Raw genomic sequence first — 25,266 nt, forward strand, 5'->3', positions numbered from 1 at the left:
TATATGACCATACCAAGCCTAAGAAAAAAATTTTAAAAGTCTAGATATTTCCAGATGCATGCAGCCTGTCTTGGGAAAACATGGATGCACACACTTTTAGGTTTTTGTTTTATTCCATTGTCTTTTGAAACAGTCTCACCACGTAACTATGGTTAGCCTGGAATTCACCTTGTAGACCAGCCCTGGCCTCAAACTCACAGAGCTCTGCCTGCCTCTGCCTCCTAAGCAGTGGGATTAAAAGTGAACAGCACCCTGCTTAGACCACTCTACAAGTTTGAAAGTTTCTGTTAATCTGTTAAAGAGTAAACAGAAGCCTCCTCCTGAGATCTCCCTTCTCTTTTACAACCCAGGGCTTAAAATCTCCCTCCCCCCCACCCCCCCACCCCGAGCCTCTCAGAGTGGGGAATCGCCTTTTTGGTGATTGCTCTTCTGCCCCTTCCCTGAGGAGCTTCAAGACCCCCTGTCCTCCTTTCCCACGCAGCCTTCTGTTTCCTTTTATTCTTTTGACTCCCCTGCTACACAGAAGGCATGAGACTTAGAGTGCATATTAAAGTTTGTTTCTTTGCTTTTTGGCTGCCTCATTTTGGCTTGTGATTTTGGCACTTGCCAAGCTTGAGAGGCACAGCAGGGGTTGCCTTCTCAGAGAGGCAGAACATGGGTACTCTTTTCCTGAGAGAGCTCAAGGATTTTCCTGCACTCTCTCTTCCGGACAGATGCCACCACCACGCATTGTTATAGTTTCTCAGCATAAGGCATGCTGCTCCGCCTGCCCTGGTTTCCCCGAGCTCTGCCTAGCAAGCTGCCCCAGAGCGTGGAGAAGCGGAGAAACAAGGATGACAAGCGTGCCCAGAGGAGCAGAGGGACAGAGGAGGAGGACATCAAGGATGACATAATTTGGCTAAATACAAGTTTAAAAAATGGATCTCCACAATAGCAAAATGGAAGTTATGGAATTATACTGGAATCAGAGATTTGCCTTCCTCTGCCTCCAGAGTACTGGGATTGAGGATATGGGCCACTTCATCTAACCAAGATTTTATTTTATTTTATTTTGGCTTGTTTGTCTTTTGTTTTTTGGGACAGGGTTTCTCTGTGTAGCTCTGTTAAGAGCCTCAGAGTGTCTCCATGTCCCTACCACCACCACCACCACCACCACCACCACCACCACAACCACCACCACCACCACCTCTCTCTCTCCCTCTCCCTCCCTCTCTCTCTCTCTCTCTCTCTCTCTCTCTCTCTCTCTCTCTCTCTCACACACACACACACACACACACACACACACACACACACACACACACACACACCACACACACGCACGTGAGTTTGTCTCCCCCTCTCCCAGGCACCCCCATGTGCTGGGAGCCTGCACTAACCTTTTCCTGGTCTAGCCCTGGTGGAGCTCCCATTCCAGAGCCTTCCTGCACTCACCACTCAGTCTGGCTCAGCACAATGCAGCCCTTCACCTCCTGGAAGCCCCCTACCCTGGGGCACTTTCCAGCCCTGGTGTACTTCCCACACACCCACCTGCACTATCACAAGCCTTGGCACTTCCCTTCCTGTATGCTCTGCTCTCTCAAAGGCTGGTCTACAGCCTCTGTTCCCATAGTCTTGTTCTATCAGAAATGCAAACTCGGGCACACATACCTGGTCTCGTGTGGTCTCATGAGTCCCCCCTGCCTTGCTCTCTGGACGCTCACATCCTAAGCAAGGGGTCATCAGAGTCTATCCCTGGAAGTCCAATTGGGAGACAGAGTCCAGAGTCGATGCAAAACCAAAGGAATTTATTAAGCCGATGTGCCGCAGTCCACCAAGCTCCGTGGAGATGGAAGACCCCGTCCCACAAACCCTCAGGGTTTAAATATGTTTTACAGAAACAGAACTTAGTGACAATGATTAGTTAACGAGTGCTAGGCTAACAACAGGGATCTAAGGTAGTAAATTCTAAGTAGGGTTGAGATAAGGGCAGTAAATTCCAGGGGCAGGGTCGAGATGGAGACTAGTGAAGAATTTTTAACTTGATCCTCTCAGTTTGCTGTTACTTTGCTCTCATTATAAGCCTGCAATTTTTAACTTGCTTGCTTGGCTGACTACCTTATTGTCATGGTGACTGAATTCAGGCCACCTGGAGTCTGATATTTCCTTAGCTAATAAAACCCCATTTCCTTAGCTACACTATTTCCTTAGCTAATAATGTCACTGCTGAGTTCAGGCCATGTAGAATCTTACACAAGGCCGATACCCAACATCTACTCAGAGATTTCCACTTTAAAAGAAGCCTGTTCTGTCGCCTTGATGCTGCAGTCAGCTTCCTACTCTGGCTGTAGTCCTAACCAGCTAGAAGCTTCCTCCCAGAGTAAAGTTGACTTCCGGTTTACTTTGACTTTCGTGGTGTTCTGTCATCACTGGTTGTGCAACCCTCAGACCCAATACCCCGGTTGTCCTACAACTTGCTCTGTGGACCAGGCTGGCCTCAAACTCACGTGTGTGTGTGTGTGTGTGTGTGTGTGTGTGTGTGTGTGTGTGTGTACTGGGGGGCCGATAGACAGACAGGCAGGCAGACAGACAGACAGACAGACAGACAGACAGACAGACAGACAGTGCTGGGGGGCAGATAGACAGACAGACAGACCATCTGATCCTCTGGAACTAGATTTACAGGTGGCTGTGAGCCACCTAATGTACGTGCTGGGAACCTAACTTAGATCCTCAGTAAGACTAATGTATCCACTTAGCCTCTGAGCTGTCTCTCCATGCCCCACTGTGAACACCTCTAACATTTTGGGCTGAGTGGGAGAAGCTATCTTATGAAAAGTGAAATGATCACCAGTATCTCTAGCTTCTTCCTACGAGTTATCAGTAGCAACCTCTGTCCCTAAGTCAGCCAACAACGGCTTAGGCTAATATGATATGGTTCATTGGACACAGGTGCTTGCTGCTAATCCTGACAACTACAGTTTGATCCCAAACCCCATATGACAAAAGAAAAGAACCAACCCTATCCTCTAATCTCCATGCATGTGCCCCAAAACACACATAAATAACAAAAAAAAAGTATATAAATAGGAGCTAGAGAGACAGCACACACATGCATAACACATGTATACAAGTGCCCGCAGAAGACAGAAGAGGATGTCAGATCCCTTGGAAATTGAGTTGTGGGGGTAATAAGCCAACTTACCTGGTAACTAAACTTTGGTCACAAGCAAAAGTAGTGTTTCCTGGCTAGATCTGAATGAATGTCCACTCACCCAAGACAGGAAACTAACCACCAAAGTCCAATTTGGTGAACCATTAATTCACCGGGGTTGCTTACAGGAAAATGGGAGAGGTTAGTCATTAGAACAGAAATGACGCCAAGGGAGCCGCATCACCAAAGCCCACCTCAGCATGGTGGCAGGCAGCTCACAAAAGCTTGTAGCTCTCTATATAATTCACAGAAAGCTTACCTGGTCTCTGCGTCTTTCAAGCAGCTAGGCTTGTCTGAGAGCGTCTTGTATTCATAAGGAGGTAGAGCCTGGAGCATCCGGTCAGATGCTGGTACTTCTTGAAGCTACTGAGTTTACTTCCTGAGCTCTTTTCTCTAAGATTTATCTTCTTTCTTTTGTTTTCATTTTTTATTATGTTTCTTTTTTAACATATACATTTATATTATTACACATGAATGAAATAAACTACATACAGCAGGAAGAACCATGAGTCAATCATAAGTTATATAAATGTTACATTCATAGTGATTTGGTTATTTGTATTTGTTAAACTTGAAGTAAACATCTTTCCTGTCTTGTCGTGTCTAAATTTCTGAATGAAAATCGCTATCTATCAAATCTCATCTCTATTAACTAAAATCATCGACCTTGATCTAAAAACATCCTATCCCCTTAACCAACTAAGCTTAATTGTAAGACTAAACTATCTGGTCTTCAACCCCATCAGAGACTTGAGAAGGAATAAAACTTAAATACTTGAGTGAGCCCAAAGTGGAGGTTAGCAGCTTCCAAAATGAAACAATGACTGAGACAGTTTACTGCCTGAACAGTCACCCAACACTCTCTATAATGTTGGCGCATCATCGTCAGCCTCCTAGCCCAAAATCTCTGCCAGACATATTTTCTTTTAAAATTATGCGTGGGGGGAGACTTTGTGCACATGGGTGCAGAATCACTGAATCCCAAGCACCTAGAATTACACCCAGTCATCTAGAGTTGACTGACATGCCTGCTTGGACCAAAACCTGGGTGCTCTGCCAAAAGCAGTACCTTCTCCTAAGGGCTAAGGGCTAAGCCATCTCTATAGTGCTAACTTCTTGAATTTTAATGAACATCCCTATAGGATAAAATGTGTCCTCTCTCTTTAGCACATCCATATCTTAATGAGCTTCCCTCCAAGATGGAATGTTTTCTCTCAAAGGAATTGCTCTACAAATAGCACTCCTAATTGCTGAGACACCACCCCACCACTCACCACCAATGGCTTTAAAAACAGGGTCATTAAACATTACCAAATGCATCCCGGGAAACAAAAATCTCTCCTGGTTCAAAACTGCTGCTCTAGAGCAGCCTTTTAAAGAGGAGTCATCCTATGGCTGCCTGACTCAGCCAGATCCAGAAAGAGCTTCAAGGTTTAACCGTAACCACTGTTGTGACGTTCTCCCCTTCCACACTTCTGTTCCTTCACTGAGAACCATCTTTCCTGCCCACTTCATCCTCCAGGTCCCTGGTCAAATGTTACCTCCCATTGTCCACTCTAGCAACAAAGAAAGAAACAAAGAAAGAGAAAAGAAAAAGCATTCTATTAAGCCTCCCTCTGTTCCATTACCCTTTTTCATTTGTAGATCTTTAGCCCTTTCCTGGAATGACCTAATGACCTACTTGGTTTTTTTGTTTTGTTTTGTTTTGTTTTTCGAGACAGGGTTTCTCTGCGTAGCCTTGACTGTCCTGGACTCACTTTGTAGTCCAGGCTGGCCTCGAACTCACAGTGATCCGCCTGCATCTGCCTCCCGAGGGCTGGGATTAAAGGTGTGCGCCACCACGCCCGGCTTATGACCTACTTCTTGTCTATTAGGGTTCTCAAAGAAACATAACTGGCAGGATGTATACATATTACAGAGAGATTTACTCAAATGTGGTGAACAGGGCCTGGGTAGTTCTAACAGCAGCACCCATCTGCACCCTGGAGAGGCTGAGGACGTAGCAGCTGCTCAGTCCACAAAAGTGGATGTCTTCCCCTTTAAAATAATTTATTCACATTACATCTTGATTGTTATCACCGCTTCGATTGCACCTTCCCTTTTCCACCCTCCCTACCTCATCTGCCCGTATTCCTCTCCCTTAGTCCTCTGACTGCAGGGAGGGGGGCTCCTCCCACAACCATCTGACCACAGCCTGTCAGGTCTCATCAGGACAGCCTGCCCCCCACGCCCTCCCAACCCCCGCCATACCCTGGTCCAGATTAGCAGGGCTTGATGGTCTCCTTGTGGAGCTCCTGACCCCTCTGGAGTCCTTTCTTCCCCCTCCCCCCTCCACCCACTCTTTCATACAACACTCAGTGCTCCGCCCAGAATCCAGCTGTGAATCCCAGCATCCATCACAATCCCCTGCTAGGTGGAGTCTCTCAGAGGACAACTATGTTGGGCTAATGTCCACTTATAACTGGGTATGTACCATATGTGTCTTTCTGGGTCACTCAGGATGCTCTTTTCTAGTTCCATCCATTTGCTGTCTAGGGCCATTTCTCTGTGGCAGCAGAAGCTGTGCCTTCTGCTCAGCTCTGAGCTGCGGACCCTGCTGGGAGAATCCTTTGTGTTCCCTGTGCTGCTGGAGAAGCTTTGCTACACTTGGATGTCTGGATTATCTACCCGTGAGAGAGACAAAGCAACCTGAGTGGAGAGTTTTTCCAGGCTCTGACTTCTTTTCAGCCTGCTTGAGAAGCTTGGGGAGAGGCCCTGGAACAAGAAACCTGGTGTGTCTTTTGGTGTTTAAGGTGTAATCCCTTACAATAAACTGGGGCCTCGACTGGGTATCCTCATCCTGGCCTTCATATCTCTGTTCTCCCCCGCATCTGCATTCCTTCTTTGAGGTGGACCCTGGTTCAAAATTGTGCCGCAGGACGGGACAATTTGCCTGCAAATGATTTCCTTGTTTTTGATAGCCGAATAGTATTCCATTGTGTAAACGTATCACAATTTCTGCATCCATTCTTCAGTTGAGGAACATCTAGGTTACTTCCAGATTCTGGCTATTACGAATAAAGCTGCTATTGTAGGAACCGGACAGACAAGGGCTAGCTTCCCTGAACAGAAGCCCCCTCCCGGCCCTATGCTCAATCAGCTTGAAGTCAACTTCCCTGGGAGCTAAACGAGGGGATCACTTCCCTGAGATCCAAATAAAAGCTCACTTTATCAGATTGGGGCCAGCTTCCCCTTCCCCAATTGTGTGGGAGACCCCTCTGTGTAACAGCTACAGCAGATGAAATGTCTAGATAAGAGTCCCCCTGCAGCATAACTCAAAGCTCCTCTGCCCTGTACCTTATCAATTAAGGCCAACTTCCCCTAAGCCCCTTACCCAGTTATGTGATGCCAAGGCTGGGAAAGTCCTGCTTGCAGTTTCTGCCTTTAAAATCCTTGTATTCAAAGCTGCCCACCTTCCTCAGCCTCTGGGGAACGGACGGTCCTTGCTCCAAAGCAAGATCAATAAAAAAGACCCTGTGTACATTGCATCTGGCTGGTCTCCGGCAGTCTGTGAGGTTTTGTGACCTGGGCATTTCACTATGAACAAAGTCGAGCAAATGTCCCTATATGCCCAGAGTGGGATTGCTGGGTTTTAGGGTAAAGCTATTCCCAGTTTTCTGAGAAAGCACCAGATTGATTTTCAAAGTAGATGGCATAGGAGACAACTTCCTAAACAGAACTCCAAGAGCTCAGGCTCTAAAGTCAACAATTAATAAACAGGACCTCATGAAACTGAAAAGCTTCTGTAAGGCAAAGGACACTGTCAATAGAACAAAACAACAATCTACAGACTGGGAAAAGCTCTTCAACCCTGTATCCGACAGAGGGCTAATATTCAAAATATATAAAGAACTCAAGAAACTAAACACCAACAAGCCAAATAAAAAAATGGGGTACAAAGCTAAACAGAATTCTCAACAGATGAATATCAAATCACTTAAAGAAATGTTCCCTATCTTTAGTAATAAGGGAAATGCAAATCAAAAGGACTCTGAGATTCCATCTTACACCCACCAGAATGGCTAACATCAAAAACTCAAGTGACAGCACATGCTGGCAAGGATGTGGGGAAAGGGGAACACTCCTCCATTGCTGGTAGGAGTGAAAACTTGTACAACCACTTCAGAAGTCAATCTGGTGCTTTCTCAGGAAATTGGGAATAATGTTACCTCGAGACCCGGCTATACCACTCCTGGGCATGTGCCTGAAAGATGTTCCACCACACAATAAGGACATTTGCTCAACTATGTTCATAGCAGCCTTATTCTTAATACCCAGATTCTGGACACAACCTATATGTCCCTCAATTAAAGAATGGATAAAGAAACTGTGGTACATTTGCACAATGGAATACTACTCAGCGATTAAAACCAAGGAAATCTTGAAATCTGAAGACAAATGGATGGTACTAGAAATTATTATCCAGAGTGAGATAACCCAGACCCCGAAAGACATGCATAGTATGTACTGACAACTTATAAATGAATATTAGACCAACATAGATGTCCTCTGAGATTCTCCACTCAGCAGAGGATTGGGACAGATGCTGGGACTCCAGGTGAAAGTGGTATGAAAGAATGGGGGGAAGAAAGACCCAGAGGGTCCAAGAGCCCCACCAGAAGATCATCAAAGCTGTTGGATCTGGATGCAGGGGGCCCTGCACAAATTTTTGCATCAACCAAGGACAATACAGTAAGTCTACACCCCCTGTTCAGATCTAGCCAATGGACAGCTCATTCGCCATAGCTGTGGGGGAAGTGGGGACTGCCTCTGGCATGAACTCTGGTACTTCCCCTTGGTAGGGAGGCTTAGAAGCACTCACAGGAAGAAGTAGGCTATCCAGATGAGACCTGTCAGGCTGTGGTCATATGGTGGGGGAGAAGATCCCCTCGGTCAGAGATCTAGGGGAGGGGAAGAGGGCAGAAGAGGGAGGAGGGAATGGGAAGAGACAAGTGAGAGAATAACAATCAGGATGTAATCTGAGTAAATTACTTTTTAAAAACATGCCATATTCAGCAGATCTCTGACAAGCTTGAGGGTAAGCATATTTGAGCTAAGCTATCTTTCTATCCAGTTATCGGCTCTAAACTATACCTTGCAAACACAAAACAGAATGTTATCATCTCAACTTATATTTGACCTTGAGAATATAACTAATCATATTAGTTCTTAGCAAGACTAAAATATATTTTTGAACATGTTAAAGGATCTGATCATTTATAAGATCTTAATAATCAAAGACCAGGATTTAGGGTCTTATCCCTGTTAAGCTGAAGCCTTAACAAACATAAACATAGTCCATAAACAGAGAACATAATAGTTTCCTGTATGATTTAGTTTATAAAAATTACATAGATTATAAAAGTCTAAAGTCTAGATAGATAGATGATAGATAGATAGATAGATAGATAAGAAAAATAATACTAAGCATATTTAAATCAGTAATTTTTTTAAGCTTTTTTGAGACTGAGCCCTACAAGATTATATGATCTCAACTGTCAAACTGCCTTAGAACTGCATCTTCATGAGGTTTTCCATGTAGGGGTATGTCCTTGTAAAGGCTACAGCAGATCCCTAGCAAATGGGAGAACAGAAAACCACTTCTTTGTGAGGACCACACTGGGCACTGATGTACACCCCAGGTAAAATTTATTCAATGGGAACAGCCTACAGTGTGGATTTCTGGGGCACATAAAGGATACCCACAAACCCTACATCTGTGACATCTTCCCCTCACATGTTTGTGGACAATACAAAAATGTCAGGCCCCAATCCTCCAAAGTGACTCAGCTCAGACAGGGATGGGACCTGGCAAACATTCAGCATTCCTCAAAAACCTTGTTTGTCAGGAAAAGCCAGTACTTTCTTCCCCGCTCCTATAGCCGTCCACTCTCCAGAGATGACATCTAGTTCTCTATTAACATTGAGTTGTCTGTTAACAACAGATCAGAACTCCATATTAGTTCCTAGGCTGTTCCAGCTAACCTGCCCTCCTCCCACCGCAACATAACCCCTTATAACTGGCAGGACTCTTCCCCCAATCTTGTTATCTTCTCTGCTCCTGTAGCCCTGGCAACTAACTGCCGGTCTGCTTCTCTCCCCATCTTTTCTCTCTGCTCCTCTTTGTCCCTGATAATAGCAGAACAGTCATGTTGGCAGTTTCTTTAACTACACCCCTTGCATACAGAGAATCTCAGTGACGTAATGTTATCTAAACCTTGACTTTCCAAGTACCTAACTATACGCATTAATATGATGGGGTAAGGGTTTTAGACCGTGGTTCCTGGAGTAAATCAAGGAATAAACCTGGGGAAAGCCCTTACAGGTAGAGGCTCTTTTTAAGTGTAAATGAGTGAAGTGAATTTCAAAGGTAAGTTGAAGACCTGCTTGATAAAGGAGTAGGTAAAAGGTTGTTACAATGGTCTGTCTGAGTCTAATGAAAGGTGAAGGTACTATCTTAAGGTTATGGCAAGAGATCAGAAGGGTCAAAACATCACAGCACTCTGTCAAGTGATAAAGGGGAATCCATGGCTCAACAGAAAATGATCTTTGGTGTAATCATTTCTAGAAAGCAGCAGTGTTTGCAAAGACCAACTAGAACTGTAGAGATGTGGAAAGGTTGCAGTGCTGAGGTCCATAGGCTAATCACCTTATCTTGGACTAGTTTGTTTGTTTTCATATTTGTTTTAAGGTTGTTTGGCCAGTAGGTACGTCCAGGCAGTATGTCCATTCAGCAGCCAGAAGAAGGGGTCAGATCCCTTGGAACTGGAATTACAGATGGCTGTGATCTGCCACAGGAGTGCAGGAGTGTCTCTAGCTCCAAACCTTACTTTAAAAAAAAAAAATTCATAGGCCACATTGATGCAATAGCCATGAATTGTTGACTCCTGGTTATGTATCCTGTATGAACATACATGATGATAGCTCAGGGGGGAAAGCTTGAAATACATGCTTTAAATCTTAAATTTAATCCCCTACACTCAGATGCACTGGTGCACATCTGTATTTAAAGCGCTCCTATGGCAAGATGGATAGATGGTAGAGAAAGGAAAATATCTCCTAGAAGATCACAAAATAGCTAGCTGAACCATGCAATGCAGTGTCAGAAATCAGAGATTTTGTATCTGGAGAGCTGTTTTATGACCTTCACATGTGTGCCATGTCTCAAAAATACCAGCACTTATACAAATAACTTTTAAAAAATATGAAGAAGTACAGACTGAATGGCTGGTTCCAGTATCACCACACATGCTACAGAGACAAAGACCTGAGCCAATTCCAAAAGAGAAAAGCAATGCGAACAATGAATGCCCTAGATCTCATTTATTCAATGTACATCCATGTAATAAAAAAAAAGAATTAATTATTGATGGTACAAGCTCAAGACAGAAACTGTTTAAAAAATAATAATAACATCTATAGGGCAAGCAAGATGGCTCAGTGGGTAAAGGTGGCTGTCACCAAGCCTGGCAATCCAAGTTCAAGCCCCAGCATCCATATGGTACAAGATCACTGACTCTCGCTAATTCATTGATCTGACAGACTAATTCATTGATCATACATCTAGCAGCAGGTGTACATACATATATACAAAATAAATGAACATAATTTTAATAATAAGCTACCCTTTTCTATTTTGCAATTAATTATATAGAAAACTCCATGAAATTGCAGAAGTACATACAAGTCCATACAGGCACTGACTAAATTCAGGCACATGTGTACATATACTGAATATATATATATACATATATAGTCTATACATACATATGCCCATTTACAAAAACACCCTACTGTTCCAATGGCTGGCACTTTAGGGCTGTACTGGACTCCCACAACAAATGAGAATATCAGTGACTTAATTTCCCTTTTCTAATAGTTTGGTAAAATGTATCTTTTATCACAAAAACACTACAAAAACACTTCTGAAATTAGTCAAAGTCAATCTGAAATGAAATTTATAATGTTTAACAAGACAAATATAAATATGTGTTGTTCTTATTGTTAATTCGTGACTAACTTTCCTCGTGCATGTTTGCTGTCTAAACAACAAATAATTAGATTTGTTTTTTGTAATATAACCAGGTAATGTGCCATTAGATCTCAGAATAAAATGACCTTCAAGTAAATAAAGAAATTTCATTTTGGAATATGCTGTTAAGTGAGGAATTCATTTCTCGGGAAACACTATTAGGCAAAACTGCAATTGTAAAAAAAACTGTGGTAAGAGTCATGTACTATATATGCTGAATTCTGACCTGTTGAGGACCTTGCTTCATTCAGAGCACATAGGGCATCCCTACCCATGAGCTGGACAATGGGGCTGATCTGTTATCCAGGAATGACTCATTCCCACACCATGACATTGCAAAGCCTTCTCTTCAGTGAGTTCCTCCCCGGGATGCCAGATCCGACCAACTCTGAGACGTGTGACGTCTGAGTTCACCTGCTACTGAAGACTCTTCCACATTCAGAGTACAAACACGGCCTCTCTCCTGGGAGAATTCATCTGTTCATGCTTTCCCACAGCTGCTGCATTTGAGCGGCCCCCCCAACCGTGTGAACTCGGTGGTGCGCCCTCAGTGATGTATCTGACTAAAGCATTTTTCAGTCCTGACACTCCTACAGTTTGTCTTCAATGTGAGTTTGCAGATGTGCCGTCAGCTCCGCCTTCTGTAAGAACACTTTCCCACATCTCTCACAGACAAAAGGTGCTTCCTTCCTGTGAATCAACTTATGTTTAGAGAACACTGACCGGCTTCGAAAGTCCTTTCCACAGTGAGCGCACACATAAGGCCTCTCCCCTGTGTGGATCCGCTCATGCTCCTGCAGCTGGACTTTAGTACAAAAGGCTTTCCAACAGTTGCCGCATTTGTACGGTCTCTCCCCGGTGTGAATGAGAAGATGCACCTTCAGCTCAGACGGGGAGCAAAATGACTTCCCACAGAAACTGCACTTGTAAGGCTTCTCCACCAGGTGAATCTTTTCATGTCTGCTCAGGGTTGACAACTGCTTGAAGGCCTTCCCACACACGGAGCACACATAAGGCCTCTCCCCTGTGTGTATTCGGGAATGTGCCTTCAGCTGAGATGTTTTACTGAATGATTTCCCACAGTCTGGACATTTACAAGGCTTCTCCCCTGTGTGGATTTGATAATGGGACTTCAGTTGGGATGGATAATTAAACAACTTCCCGCAGTCAGGGCATTTGTAAGGCTTCTCCCCAATATGAAGCTGCTGAAGGGGTGCCAAAGTAGACTCCTGGAGGCCTGATTCACATTTCTGAGGGACAAAAGGTCTCTCTTTAGTATGAATTAACTGATGTTTACGAAAAGACGACCGGCTACTGAAGGCTTTCCCACACTCAGTGCACACAAAGGGCCGCTCTCCTGTGTGGATTCGCTCGTGCTCCTGGACTTGCTCCTTAGTGGAGAAGGCTTTTCCACAGTGGCTGCAGTTATAAGGTTTCTCCCCTGTGTGAACTCGGTAATGTGCCTTCAGTTGGGACATTTTACTGAACAGTTTCCAACATTCACGGCATTTGTAAGGCTTCTGTCCCGTGTGATTCTGATAATGCACCTTCAGTTCACATGGAAAATTAAATGATTTCCCGCACTCATGGCATTTGTAAGGCTTCTCCCCAGTGTGACTGTGGCAGTGCACCTTCAGCTGGGATGGATAATTAAATGACTTCCCACAGTCGCTGCATTTGTAAGGCTTCTCCCCAGGGTGAAGTTTTTCATGCCGGTCTAGTATTGATTTCTGATTGAAGGCCTTTCCACACTGAGAACACACGTAAGGTTTCTCCCCCGTGTGAATCCGTTGATGCACCTTGAGTTTAGCTGTTTTGCTGAATGACTTTCCACATTCGCGGCACTCGTATGGCTTCTCGCCTGTGTGAATCTGACGATGCACCTTCAGCTGGGATGGAAACTTAAACGATTTCCCGCAGTCACTGCATTTGTAAGGCTTCTCTCCATTGTGGCTTTGTTTATGGGATGTCAACTCTGACTTACGTAAGAAGGCCTTCCCACATTTGTCACAGATAAAAGGAGTGTGATTCTTGTGAATCAGTTCATGTTCATAGAACGCTGACCTGTCGCTGAGGGCTTTCCCACACAGAGTACACACGTAAGGCTTCTCCTCTCTGTGCGCTTGCTCGTGCTCTAGGAGTGCAGCCTTAGCACAGAAGGACTTCTCACAGCGGCTGCATCTGTAAGGCTGCCCTCCAGCATGACCCACACGATCCACCTTCAGCTGGCATGGATAACTCAACGAATCTGACACATAAAGAAAGGCCTTCCCACCACTGTAGGAAACAACCGGTCTGTCCACAGTGAGAGTGATGGCAGGTTTCCGCAAAGATGTGGCGTAGAGTACCTCCCCACCCTGAGAACCTTCATCTGCTTTCTCCTGAGAATGGTTTCCGCAAGTCAGTGGCTGGTTGTGGCTGAGAACTTCTCCATTCCCAGCACCTCTGCATGATTCTACTCTGCCTTGAGTCACCACACAGTTAGCGCTACAAGAGCCTTGTATGAGGAGCTGACCAGACGCGACAATGTTGATAAGCTGCTCTGCCACTCTATTTTCATTCTGACCATCTGCTCCTGGGCTTAGCTCCAAACTTTTTGGAAGGGAGCAGTACCGTGGACGACTGTCCTGTGTAGAAATGAGGTAGGGTCGTCCCACAGGAATGGTTTCCCCAGGCTTTGGATGCTCGTGATCACTATCTGTGCTCAGAGTGTTCTTGAGGAGAGAACGAGGAGGAAAGGGCAGAACCTGGTTTTGCTGATCTCTTTTTGTAATGTCAGCATCCTGCCACAGTTCTTGTAAAAAGGGACACCATGAGCCATCTCTTGTGACTTCACTTGTCATATTGCTATGAACTGATGCTTTCTCAGACACTTTCTGTGGTGAGGTTTCAATTCCTGACTTTTCTACAAACACAAAGAGATGAAGGAATAAGCAACATGAATAAGATGGAGGATGAATCATACAGAGGGACTGAGACTGAACATAAATGCCTAAACCAGGCACTGATGATGCTGGTGATGCTAACAATTAGTAGAAACAAGCTAATCAACGACCATATTCAACGGGGACCACCTGTGTAGCAGCCATTAATCTAATCAATAGATCAGAGGATGAGGCATATAAACTACTCAGCTGTATTTTTAAGTTGGAAATGTAAAAACATGACAAAAACATCAGAAAGTTTCCAAATCCTATACAATAGCAAATAACTGCATGTTTGCATCAAAATTTATCAAAAAGAAAAACAGCAACATTTGCTGCAATAAAACCCACCAGTAGCATCTTGATTATCATATGTCTTAAGTAAAATCCATAAATCACATAACGAAAACTTAACCTAAATAGGAAAAACCCAGGTATGGTGGCACGGGCCTTTAATTCCAGTACTTGGGAGGCAGAGGTGGTTCTCCATGAGTCCAAGACAACCTAATTTACAAAGTGAGTTCTAGAACAGCCAGGGCTACAGAGAGACTTGAGTGAAAAATAACAACAATAACAAAATAAATAAAATACAACAGAAATAACAAAAGGAGAAAGGAGATGGCTTGAACTCATGCCAATGGGGTTAAGAAAATAACTTGTATATTCAAAAAGAAAAATGAGTAGGAATTCTAAAATAACCAAATAAATTAAAGCACCAAGAGAAAATAGTTCAGAAGCCCAGAAGAGAAAAAATGATTAGCCAGACAAAAAGACTTTCTGATTTGAATGAGGAGGATCCCGATTTCTGATCTCTAAAAATGAAGGAAGGGACCCATCTTAGAGGAACTGTCCTCACACATCTAACAGGGCAGGAGAGCCTGTAAGGTCAGGGACCAGAAAATTCACAGAATACAACAGTGAGAACTGCATGTTGAGAATGAACAGAGCCCTTATGGCAAACCTGCTGCACAGTGAGAAGAGGAAGCCTAAGGCGCCCCAATAAGGGGGCAAGTTGAGCCAGCCTAGGAAAGAAATCAGTGAGTTCAGAGACAAACAGGGAAAGCAAAACACAGACACAGCACAAATGATAGTAGGAACCCAAAGATAATATGCTAATTCAACAGTGAGTTATTAGAAACACATTACTTAAGCAAAATATTAATCAACTTGGCTAATGTCAGGTACTCACAAACAAGATGTGAAAACAAAAACTCACATGCACTTACACATGTGAGTGTGACTGTCATCATAAGAAGAAAATGGCTGAGTTAGTCCACTTAGGGCTACTCAACTCCACGGCCAGACGAGCTCATGCCACAAACTCACCTTCAGGAAGTATCACACTGCCTCACATCTACAATATGTGGATTGCAGATTACCATAAAAACTCCAAGAAGTTTTTCTAAAGGTGACCACCACTGGGGACTTGGTGAGACAGAAGACTAACAAAGGCTACACAACCTGCAAAGCAATGGCTCACCTTGACAACGCTGACCTGGGAATTCAGCCTTTCCTGACTGTGCCTCCTTTCCTTTTTCCATCCTAAATATGATTCCAGGGCTGGGAATGGGATATCCTGTCAATGAGAAGGATATTTTTTTTTTTTTGCCTTTAAGGATGATCCAATGAAGCTTTGCACTGCCTCATTGGGAAAACCAAGTCAACATTCTATTTTGTAAATACTAGTAGGTACAGAAAAGAAATGAAGCATCAGGAAAAATAAACAGAGAGAGACAGAGAAAGAGAGAGAAACAGAGAGAGAAAGGGGGGGAGAACTTCTGATACCCCATCATGCTTTGTTACAGGAAGCAAGAAAATCTCAATGAGGCCCATCTTGGATCTGCAGGCCAGCTGTGCTCACCCACTGACAAGAGGTGGCTGTAGATCTCCAGCATCACCTCTTGGTAGAGGTGTCTCTGAGCAGAGTCCAGTTGCTGCCACTCTTCCTGGCTGAAGTTCACAGTCACATCCTCAAAGGACATCCACCTCTGTAACAATACCCCACAGTTCACTGTCAATGACTCAGCACCAGCAAATGGAAAAGTTATACATAAGGTTACATTTGTAATGATATTTCACTACATTTTTCACAAAATGTCTACTTTCCATTAATTTTAGGAGATAGAGAACACTTATAAAGCAACCAATCTCACCATCCACAAACACATTTTTAAGTTTATTAAAAAAGGATTCTTTTTAACACTCTAGGAAAGAGGACACTGCACAGCACTGACTAAGCAACAATGTTCCAGATTAGAGTTATGCTGGATTACACTGGCTTTGAGAAGCTGCTTTGCTAAAAGTATGGACTCCTTACTTGGGGACTAAATGCCAGACAAAAGCCTGGCATCTCTGACTTCATTCTGTGTCCATCTCTTTGACTTTGGGTCACCCACTTACCTCTGCCGATTAGCACATACTACTCAAATAGCACCAGTCTAAACTATCCCGACCCCCTTCGAAGATGAGGGCACAGAGACTGGTTATGGTCCTTGTCCTTAATATTTCCTCTTAGGTCTGTATACTGAAGCAGAAGTATTTACCCCCAAGAACCCCCTCTTGCAGTACGGACGTCTAAGTTTTACATGTGACTGCTTACTGGTCAGCCATGAAAAGAATCCCCTACACCTCCCAATCCCTCATACAAAAGCCAACACTCCCTCTCTCCCTCTTCCTCTCTTCAATCTGAGCCTCATTCTGTGGCCCAATGGCCCAGAACTCGCTGGCTACAACCGTGGTTATCCTCCTGGCTCTGTAGAGCATTTCTCAAGGTGTGTCTATTAACCATTTGTCCAGGTGAGGAGAAGAGTAAGGAATACACCTGCGTTTTATCTGATTAGCACCCCTTTCTCTCTGTACACCTTAGACAAAGGTCATAAAACTCCAAATGCCGCCTAGGTAAAAAAGAATCCTCACACTAAAATAAACACAGAAACCTTAGACACAGATTACATCATTTGAACAACACAATTTCAAAGGCCACAAAATCTTACAAATGTTTAGTACTGATAATGTCAGCCTGACTCCCTCCTCCAAAGCTCCAATAGGCTCTGGGGGGTCTCTGTGGCCCTTGGCTTCAGAAACCCCCAGCTTCGGTTCGCATGGACGCCTCCTGAAACCATTTCCCACGGGTCAACTCAGGATCCTCGGTCCACCTGAGTAGAGCTTGTGATGGTCTCTGTTCACTGTTAACTTAATTAACGTAGGAAGACATGTCCTATTTCCAGACAAGACCATTTGGGGGGCATGAGTCCCTTGACCGTGTAAGGCAGAGGTGCAAGAGACAGGGCTGGAGACACGACCCAGGAGTTAGGACACTTGTTCTTGCAGAGGACCTGGGTTCAGTTCCCAGCACCTACATGGTGACTCACAACTATCTGTAACTCGACTTCCGAGGGATCGGATGCCCTCTTCCAGCCTCCAAAAGTACCAGACAAACACACTGTATACACACATACAGGCAAAAACATTCATTATACTTATAAAATTAAATAACCCTTTGATATGGATGCTTCAAATTACATAGCCTCCAATGTTGCTCTGAGTCTCCCTTAGCAATGACAGCTACATGTCATGTGTCACCATCATACTAGACAGCACATGTTTAGATTTAGATACCAGCTTAGCAGAAATATAAGGAAGGAGGGTCCATGTTAAATGACTGTCAAAAAGCACCAGCGCCAAATCTAAAATGTGTCATAATCAGAGAATGATTAACACAGGGGAGAAAAATTAAGCGATTGAAAGAGACAAAAATACTTTTTAGTTAGGCTTGATGTGTGGGCACTGGCTGGACCATAGAGGAAGAACCTACATATGATAGTATGAGCAGGAACAGATAGATGATGTTAAGAGTAGCTTACGGTTATGTAAAAAGGCTATCACATCACAGATAAAACCAACACACAGGGAAAGTATAGCCTCTAGTATTTGGTTGCAAATAACCAGCAATGGAAAGGGGACAAACAGGATGGGACCTATGATAATTACTCAAAGAAAGGGTTGAGGAACAAAATTCATTCTACTTTTACTTATGCATAAAAATCTTACTAAAACAACACTGACAACCTTCAGGCTCCCATATGAGTAACTGAGTGTTGGGAACTGTTAGGCTTGAGCCCCCTGGGGCCATGGCCAGTATGCAACTGTTATTCTGTTCTGGCAGCTTCCTGTTGTGAACACTGTGCCTCCCTGAGCTGACCACAAGTTCCTGTTCTGCCCTCTGGTTACTTTGGTTACATGGTTCCTCTTGTCCTGGGGACTTTCCATCTATATCGGCTTGTATTTTTCCACCTGCCTCTGTACTGTATAAAAGGCCTTGGCCCCTCCTCATTAAACAGCATTCTCTTAGAAGGGACGACCCGCTGTCTGGAGTGTTCTTCACCCCGCAGTCCCTCACTCCATACATCGGGGGCGCTGCAACTGAGCACATGGCTATTTCTCTCTGGAGCTGCAAGTACTTTCAGTAAGTCTTCTAAGCTGACACTAGTGACACTTGAAAATAGGCAAGCACTGCCACTCACACGCTGCTTCTCTGTGGAAAAAGTATTTTGTCATAAAGCTCCTTACATGAATATGTCAGATATATTACTGTAACTATAATGGATAATTTCAGAAATATTCCATTGGAATGACTAGTGGAGAAAATATCAATTCATAATATTACTATGAGGTTTCCCTTGGAGGAGTCAACAGTTTTAAATATATTGCCTCCTGTGGATAGAAAGCATGCAGAGCTGGGCTTTGTGGCTTCTAAGGCAGTTGACAGGTGGCTCTCTTGAGAGTTTAAGACCAGGTGGGTCTACATAGTGAGTTTTAGGACAGCCAAGGTAACAACCCTGGCCCCAAACCAAAACAAGCTCCCTAGAATGCACACATCCACAAAATTCACCTTTGATAGTTCATGAGAGTGAAGCCTTCATAAAAGAGATGAGTGCCCTTTAATAAAACATGATGGCACACAAAGAAGATGAACACGAGCAACTACACAAAACAGCCTCACCAGACAACCAACCTGCTAGGACTCTGAAGCCTTACTAACTGGGAGAAACATGAGAAGACCTTGACTCAAAAGACAAAACAAAACAAAAGAGTCTAGCTAGTTTGAGACCACCTTGGACAACTAAGAAAACCATTTCTTTAAAAAAAAAAAAAAAGTTAAAAAGAAAAACTCAGAAGGAACAAAAACATAACTACAAGAAGAAAAATGAACAGTAAAATAAATAATGTAAACAACAAAAACCCAAGTAAAAAGGTATCTGAAACATAAAGGGAAATCAAAGAGCAAAATTCCTTAAAAACACTAAAATGTAAGAAAACAGCAACAACCACCAAAAAAACCCAGACAGGTATGGTGGTATATGCATGTAATCCCAGGCTTGGAAGGTGGAGGCGGGAAGACGAACGCGGAGTTTGGGGCTAGCTTAGGCTGTATAAGCCCCTTAGAAGAAACAAAGAAGACTGGGGTGAGAACAGGAAAAAACAAAAAACAAAAACAAATAAGTAGATGCTCAAATCTCAGCCACATATTTATAAACAGATTAATTAACTCTGCAAGCAAATGCCCTCCTCTCAATGATGAATTGGCAATGTTCAATAGGTTTACTGAATCTGCACAGCTCCAGCAGTGGAAATGCTGGGTGTGGACAACACATACTTCACAAAAGACTGCAGCTCTGCAAACTGGGTTGACTAACTGAGACTCTCGGCAGTGGCACCCACAGTACTCCTTCTGCTTCCTTAGGGCACAGGCACATCTATCCACCTTTGGTATTTTTAGTGTGGCTAATTTTAGACATTCCAGGGGAGGGAGCCATGGCGATTATACATGCATTTCCCACTCAACTGAGGAAGCTCAGCTTTTCCTGCTTCGGGAACTACACTGCAAGCCTCTTGCTCATTCAGTTTTGAACGGAAGAAGCTTTTACAAGAAGTTACTCCAGGCATTCCGGAGGAAGAGGCAAAGGGGATTTCTGTGAATTTGAGGCCAACCTTGTCTACAGAGCAAGTTGTGGCCCAGCAAGGGCTACTCAGTGAGACCTTGTCCCCAAAAACAAAAACTTTTCTCAGTCTGTGACTTGCATGTCTCAAAAGGAGAGAAGTCACACTGAGGAGAGGGGAGGGCTTTGAGATGGGAGAGGGGGTGACTGAGGAAGGGGCACAAAGTACTGATGAGACCCAGACAACAGAGGACTGGGAGACACTGGCAGACGCTGCACAGGATAAAGTGAAACGACACAGAAAGCCTAATTTTAAACTCGTACTATGCATCCAGAAAAGATACATTTCAAAATATCACATATTGCAAGCACAGGACTACATGCCATTGATCAAACATCAAGTTTTGAAATTCTACTTTTTAAGAGATTTATTTTTTCTTAATTTTATGTGCGTGAGTGTTGTATGTCCAGTGCATACGTACCATGTGTGTACAGTATGCATGGAGGCCAGAGGAGGCCACTGGAGCCCCTGGGACTGGAGTTGGACAGCTGTGCGCTATCCTTCTAGGAACTGAACTTGGTTCCTCTGCTGGAGCAGCCAGTGTTCTTGCCTGCTGAGCCATCTGTCCAGCAACCTAGAATTCCTTTTAAAGAAGCACAGTAGCTGAGCTGAAAGGTGGCTTAGCAGATAAAGGCTTCTCCACTAAGACTGACAATGGGAACAGGATCCCCAGCACACACAGGGTAGAGAGAACCGATTCCCAACTGCAGTTGTCCTCTGGCATCTACACTTTGTGACATATGTGACAAAGAAATAATATAATTGAAAATCAACAAATGAATGACGGAAGCAGCACATTAAAAATAAATAGGACTGGACAAAGAGCACCGGCTACTCTCGCAAGAGGGCACAGCTCAGTTCCCACACTCACAACTACCTGTAACTCCAGGTCCAATGGATTCTACATCCTCTCTGGCCTCAGGCACCTCTCTGCACACAGTGGATATGTGCAAACTAATGGAGACACAAACACATAAATGTTTTTTAAAGTCTTTAAATAGCCAGGTACGGTAGAACACACCTTTAATGTCAGCTTGTGGGAGGCAGAAATACGCAGACTACTGTGAGTTTGAGGCCAGCCTGGTCTATGCAGCAAGTTCCAGGGCAGTCAAGGCTACCCTCTTCACTCCTAGTGTGGTCTGGTTAACCCCGCTGGGCATGTTCAGCATGGTCTCTTCCCTCTGCCTGTTTCTACCCTAATTCTGTAATAAGCATCTTCTCCAGGAAAGCAGACTCACCTGAAGGCACGCTGAATAGCCGGGAGGAAGGATTATCAACCTAACCAGCCTCCTCCCAGAGCAGTGCTTTACAGATCTTCACTGCTAAGCTCAAGGCTTTTCTGAGATCTAACACAGAAACTAATTTTTCCTTCTCTTTTTCAGACCCTGGCCCAAAAGCCCAGTAAGCACGCTTCCCCTGGCAAGCTGGGCTTCCTCGGCGTCTCAGAAAATGCGACCCACCCACAGCCGCCTCTTTGTGCGGCCACTTGCTGGCCTCCTTGCCTAAATCTAAGGCTTGACTGTCTATCTCTCCTCCTTGGTCTCGCTGCTGCCTGCAACGACAGGGTTTTCAGGATACTCCCTTGTTGCCCTGCTCTGCTTGCCCTAAAGCTCGTCCCAGGTCTTCCTTCTGAGTCTATTTTAACATTTAAAATACCCATGAGACTAAGAACTGACAAATGGAACCCAACCTCCTCAGATACATCATTTCTTAGAGGAGTGGGCACAGCAAGAATGAAGAACTGGGGATGGCAAGACATGAAAGAGAAAAACATTTAAAAAAAAAAAAAGAACTCAAGAAGGAAGAAGAGCTTGTCATTATTAAATAGATGAGACACTGTCTATAGTGATGTAGGCCTATAATACAAATGAATACACACACACACACACTCACACACACATATATATCCACTCTTAACTAGATTAAGATTATCTCAGAAATAGGTACCACAGAATCTACAGCTTCCTGTGTCTGCCCTTAAGACCTGAAGACCCAAACATGAAGTCACTCCTGCTTACCTCGCATGACCCATGCTGCTCCTCTGCACCCAATGGTTGCGTCTTCTGTCGATGAGTATTATCTGTAGCCATGTCCTCTCTGACCTTCTTGATAGCAAATCCAAATTCCTCAAGAGTCACAGCGATGCTGAAGAAAGGCTGGCTGTGACACACAGCAGGGAATCTTGAGGCCTGATTGATTTCAGTGCTCCCTGGAGCTCTGGGACAGTGGAAACCCCTAAAAGACAATGAACCAACATCCGACCATGAATTGGTAAGGGCCTTTGTGGAGGTCATGTGTAGGCAGTGCGGAGGGTACATAAAAGCCCTCATTTTGTCCTTAGTGGGGGTTGTAAAACAAACAACAAAAGAAAACAACTTAAAACAATTCGTTTGGAAGAACACATTTGTGGCTCTCAAATTTTAACTAAGAGAAAACCAATATGCTAACTTAGTCACTTACAAACCGAGGACACACGGGTGTTTATTACAGGGATCCAGCACCTGCCTGGAAGGTGGACACTACTAACAACAAAAATCAGCAAGCTGCCAACTTAATTTTGATCTCATTTCAAACAACCTTTTCAGCCACACATAATAAGCATTAGGATTCTGCTTCATTTGCTCCCAAGTCAAAGAACAGAGGTTCAGATTCAAGTTGCTTTCATCCTAAGGAACATACTGGCCACTGTATTCTACCTAGTCCCTTCTGAGGTCAGCATCTAAAAACAGCGTTTCTGTTTCCTGCCACATAGAGAGCTCAGGATGACAGCCAATTCTGACTCTAGTCTGAGTTTCTAGACATTTCTCTGTCCACACACAGCCTCGCTCACCCAGTCCTCACCCCACAGCACACACATGTGTGCGCGTGTACACACGCACAGACAGACAGACAGACAGACAGACACACACACACACACACACACACACACACACACACACACCGGCGCAGAAAACCTAACGACGTGCATCGAGACCCCTCTCCGCCAGAACACAGCCACTGACACAGAGGAGTTCCAGCATCCTCCAACCAGGGGAGCACAGGACTGCCAGGTTACAGAGAGTTTCTAGTCACTGGCATGGCCGAGGCTCCTGCCCCAGGAAGCCCCTCAAAGAAACAAAAGCTTCCCAGAGGGTGTAATTACTGTTTAGTATGTGTCTCTGTGTCCCCACCCCTGCCCCTCTCACCCCCTCCTTCCCTCTCTCGTGTGTGTGTGTGTGTGTGTGTGTGTGTGTGTGTGTGTGTGTTTGTGTGTTTGTGTGTTTGAGACCGGGTCTGTTAGGTAGCTCTGGCTGTCCTGGAACTTGCTCTATTGACCAGGCTCACCATTAATTCTCACAGCCTCAGCCTCATCAGTACTGGGATTAACTGCATGAGCAACCACACCTGGACTAATACGCTGTTTTTTTAAGGACTCCAAATCAGCACAAATGTTGGACTACAAATAATATGGCCCACTGCGGAAGCGTCATCATCTTGGTCACCTGCCAGTCACTGATCTTTACCATCTGTTGGATCCCAAAGAGAGGCAAGCACTAACGCATGTAATCGAAGGGATACAGAGAGACAGACAGGGCCAAAAGAAGAGACCCACACCTAATCTCCAAAGGAGTCCAAATGTGAGCCTAAAGCGGCCCAAAGAATGGGAAGTTCTTTGTAATAGTCGCGTTTATTTCCTTCCATAAAGCTAGCCACCCGCAGTGGGAGGGGCTAGCAACAGCAGCCCATAAAACAAAGGAAATTCCTTACTTTTACAGACCTTAGGGAGAAGAAATCTCTGAGCTCAGCTGCTTGGATACGAGGCGGGATGCAGAGCGTGAGACACGCTCCCCACCTGAGCCACACACAAACGCGCGCACACAGCACAGAGAGGCACCTGCGGTCTTGACACTTTCTACTCTGGCGTAGCTGACAGTGTTTCTTTCCGTGTGGCACAACAGGGAACCGAGCCCTACGACACCCGCCCGGGGCCCCGCCGCAGCCGCCGCCTGATGCTGACTCCTCAGCCAATCACAGCCTGAGTGGGTCACAAGCCTCTTCACGGTCCCCGAGTCCCCAAGCTCCCGGCTCCCACCCCGGACCCGCTGCTGCAGCGCCCGCTCGCTGAGTCCTGCCCCCTCACATGACACTCCACGGACGACGGTGTGAAACGCCACAGGGAAGTGACAAAACACACAAGACGCCGGAAACCCGCAAGGACAGAACGAGGGCGAGCCCCCCCCCCCCCACACACACACACTATCTTCCCCCGCCCCAGCCATCGCTCAGCACACACCAGCGCTCTGCAGCACAGCGCCGCCGCCACTCACCTCACGCAGCACCTCAGAGAGCTCTGCACACGGCACGCCACGCCACGCCACGCCACGCCAGGCGACTTCCGCCCTCGGACGCTAACGAGCCCCGGATGGAAAAGTTCCAAACCACCTCGCTGGGTAACTCTAGTATGACTACAACATTTACGATTTCATGTCCACTCTACTTCCGGTGTCTTTTAGATTTCCGGCAGGATTAATCCACGCCCAGCAGAATGATGCGCATGCCCAGTAACACTTTTGTAACTGAGTGCCGGCCAACAGTCATCATGGCGGACCAGGCGGTTCCAGTTTCCTTGGAAATTGTCACTGCGGTATTCATTCGTTCCTGACGTCAGAAGCCACCATCTAGGAAAACAGACGGGAAAAACGAATACAATGCCATAGAGTGGGAGTCTGGAAGCTGTCCCATATGGTGTGACAGGCCTGGCAGGAATTATGATATTCTAAAGAGACACTGTGCCCTTCCCTTGCACACTATTGAGACGATGGACCCGAGAAACAGAAATCCCATGATGGCCGATGGGATGTGCTGAAGCCGGGAGGCAGTCAGAGCTGGGACTTGTCACAGTAAAACACATTTTTCACACAGTGATGACAACTTCTTAGACCACTTTGTGGAACAGACTGGAGCCAGAGACAGTGATAGTGAGGGACCACAAACTAAGATTGCTTAGTTACAAACTCTTGCCTTCTACTTAAACCTAATTTTGCGGGGGCGGGGAGGGGGGCAGGGAGGGGAGAGAGGTAGCTAGAGGACCTAGGTTCAAT

The 25,266-nt window shown here is 45.0% G+C and overlaps 1 protein-coding gene across 1 annotated transcript; it reads right to left on the reverse strand.

The window, feature by feature from the left end:
* Nucleotides 1–10,537: 10,537 nt before the first annotated feature.
* Nucleotides 10,538–24,052, reverse strand: LOC311593065 (uncharacterized protein). The gene is made up of 5 exons (XM_084774139.1): nt 23,943–24,052; nt 22,204–22,420; nt 16,047–16,173; nt 15,666–15,761; nt 10,538–14,166 (listed from the first exon to the last, which is right to left on the reverse strand). The coding sequence occupies exons 2-5, from the start codon at nt 22,273–22,275 to the stop codon at nt 11,852–11,854; spliced, it is 2,610 nt and encodes an 869-aa protein (XP_084630265.1). The 5' UTR covers nt 22,276–22,420; nt 23,943–24,052; the 3' UTR covers nt 10,538–11,851.
* Between the last annotated feature and the right edge of the window lie 1,214 nt (nt 24,053–25,266).

This window comes from Acomys minous (assembly GCF_964271855.1).
Source record: "Acomys minous genome assembly, chromosome: 2".
NCBI classification, from domain to species: Eukaryota; Metazoa; Chordata; class Mammalia; order Rodentia; family Muridae; genus Acomys; species Acomys minous.

Excerpts from the sequence above, each read along its gene's own strand:
- LOC311593065 (XM_084774139.1), bottom strand. The coding sequence starts at position 22,275 with ATGGCTACAGATAATACTCATCGACAGAAGACGCAACCATTGGGTGCA. Across the intron at positions 15,762-16,046 it reads CAGCCACCTCTTGTCAGTGG|GATATCCCATTCCCAGCCCT; the intron begins GTGAGCACAGCT and ends TCTCATTGACAG. Across the intron at positions 14,167-15,665 it reads CCCAGGTCAGCGTTGTCAAG|AAAAGTCAGGAATTGAAACC; the intron begins GTGAGCCATTGC and ends TTGTGTTTGTAG.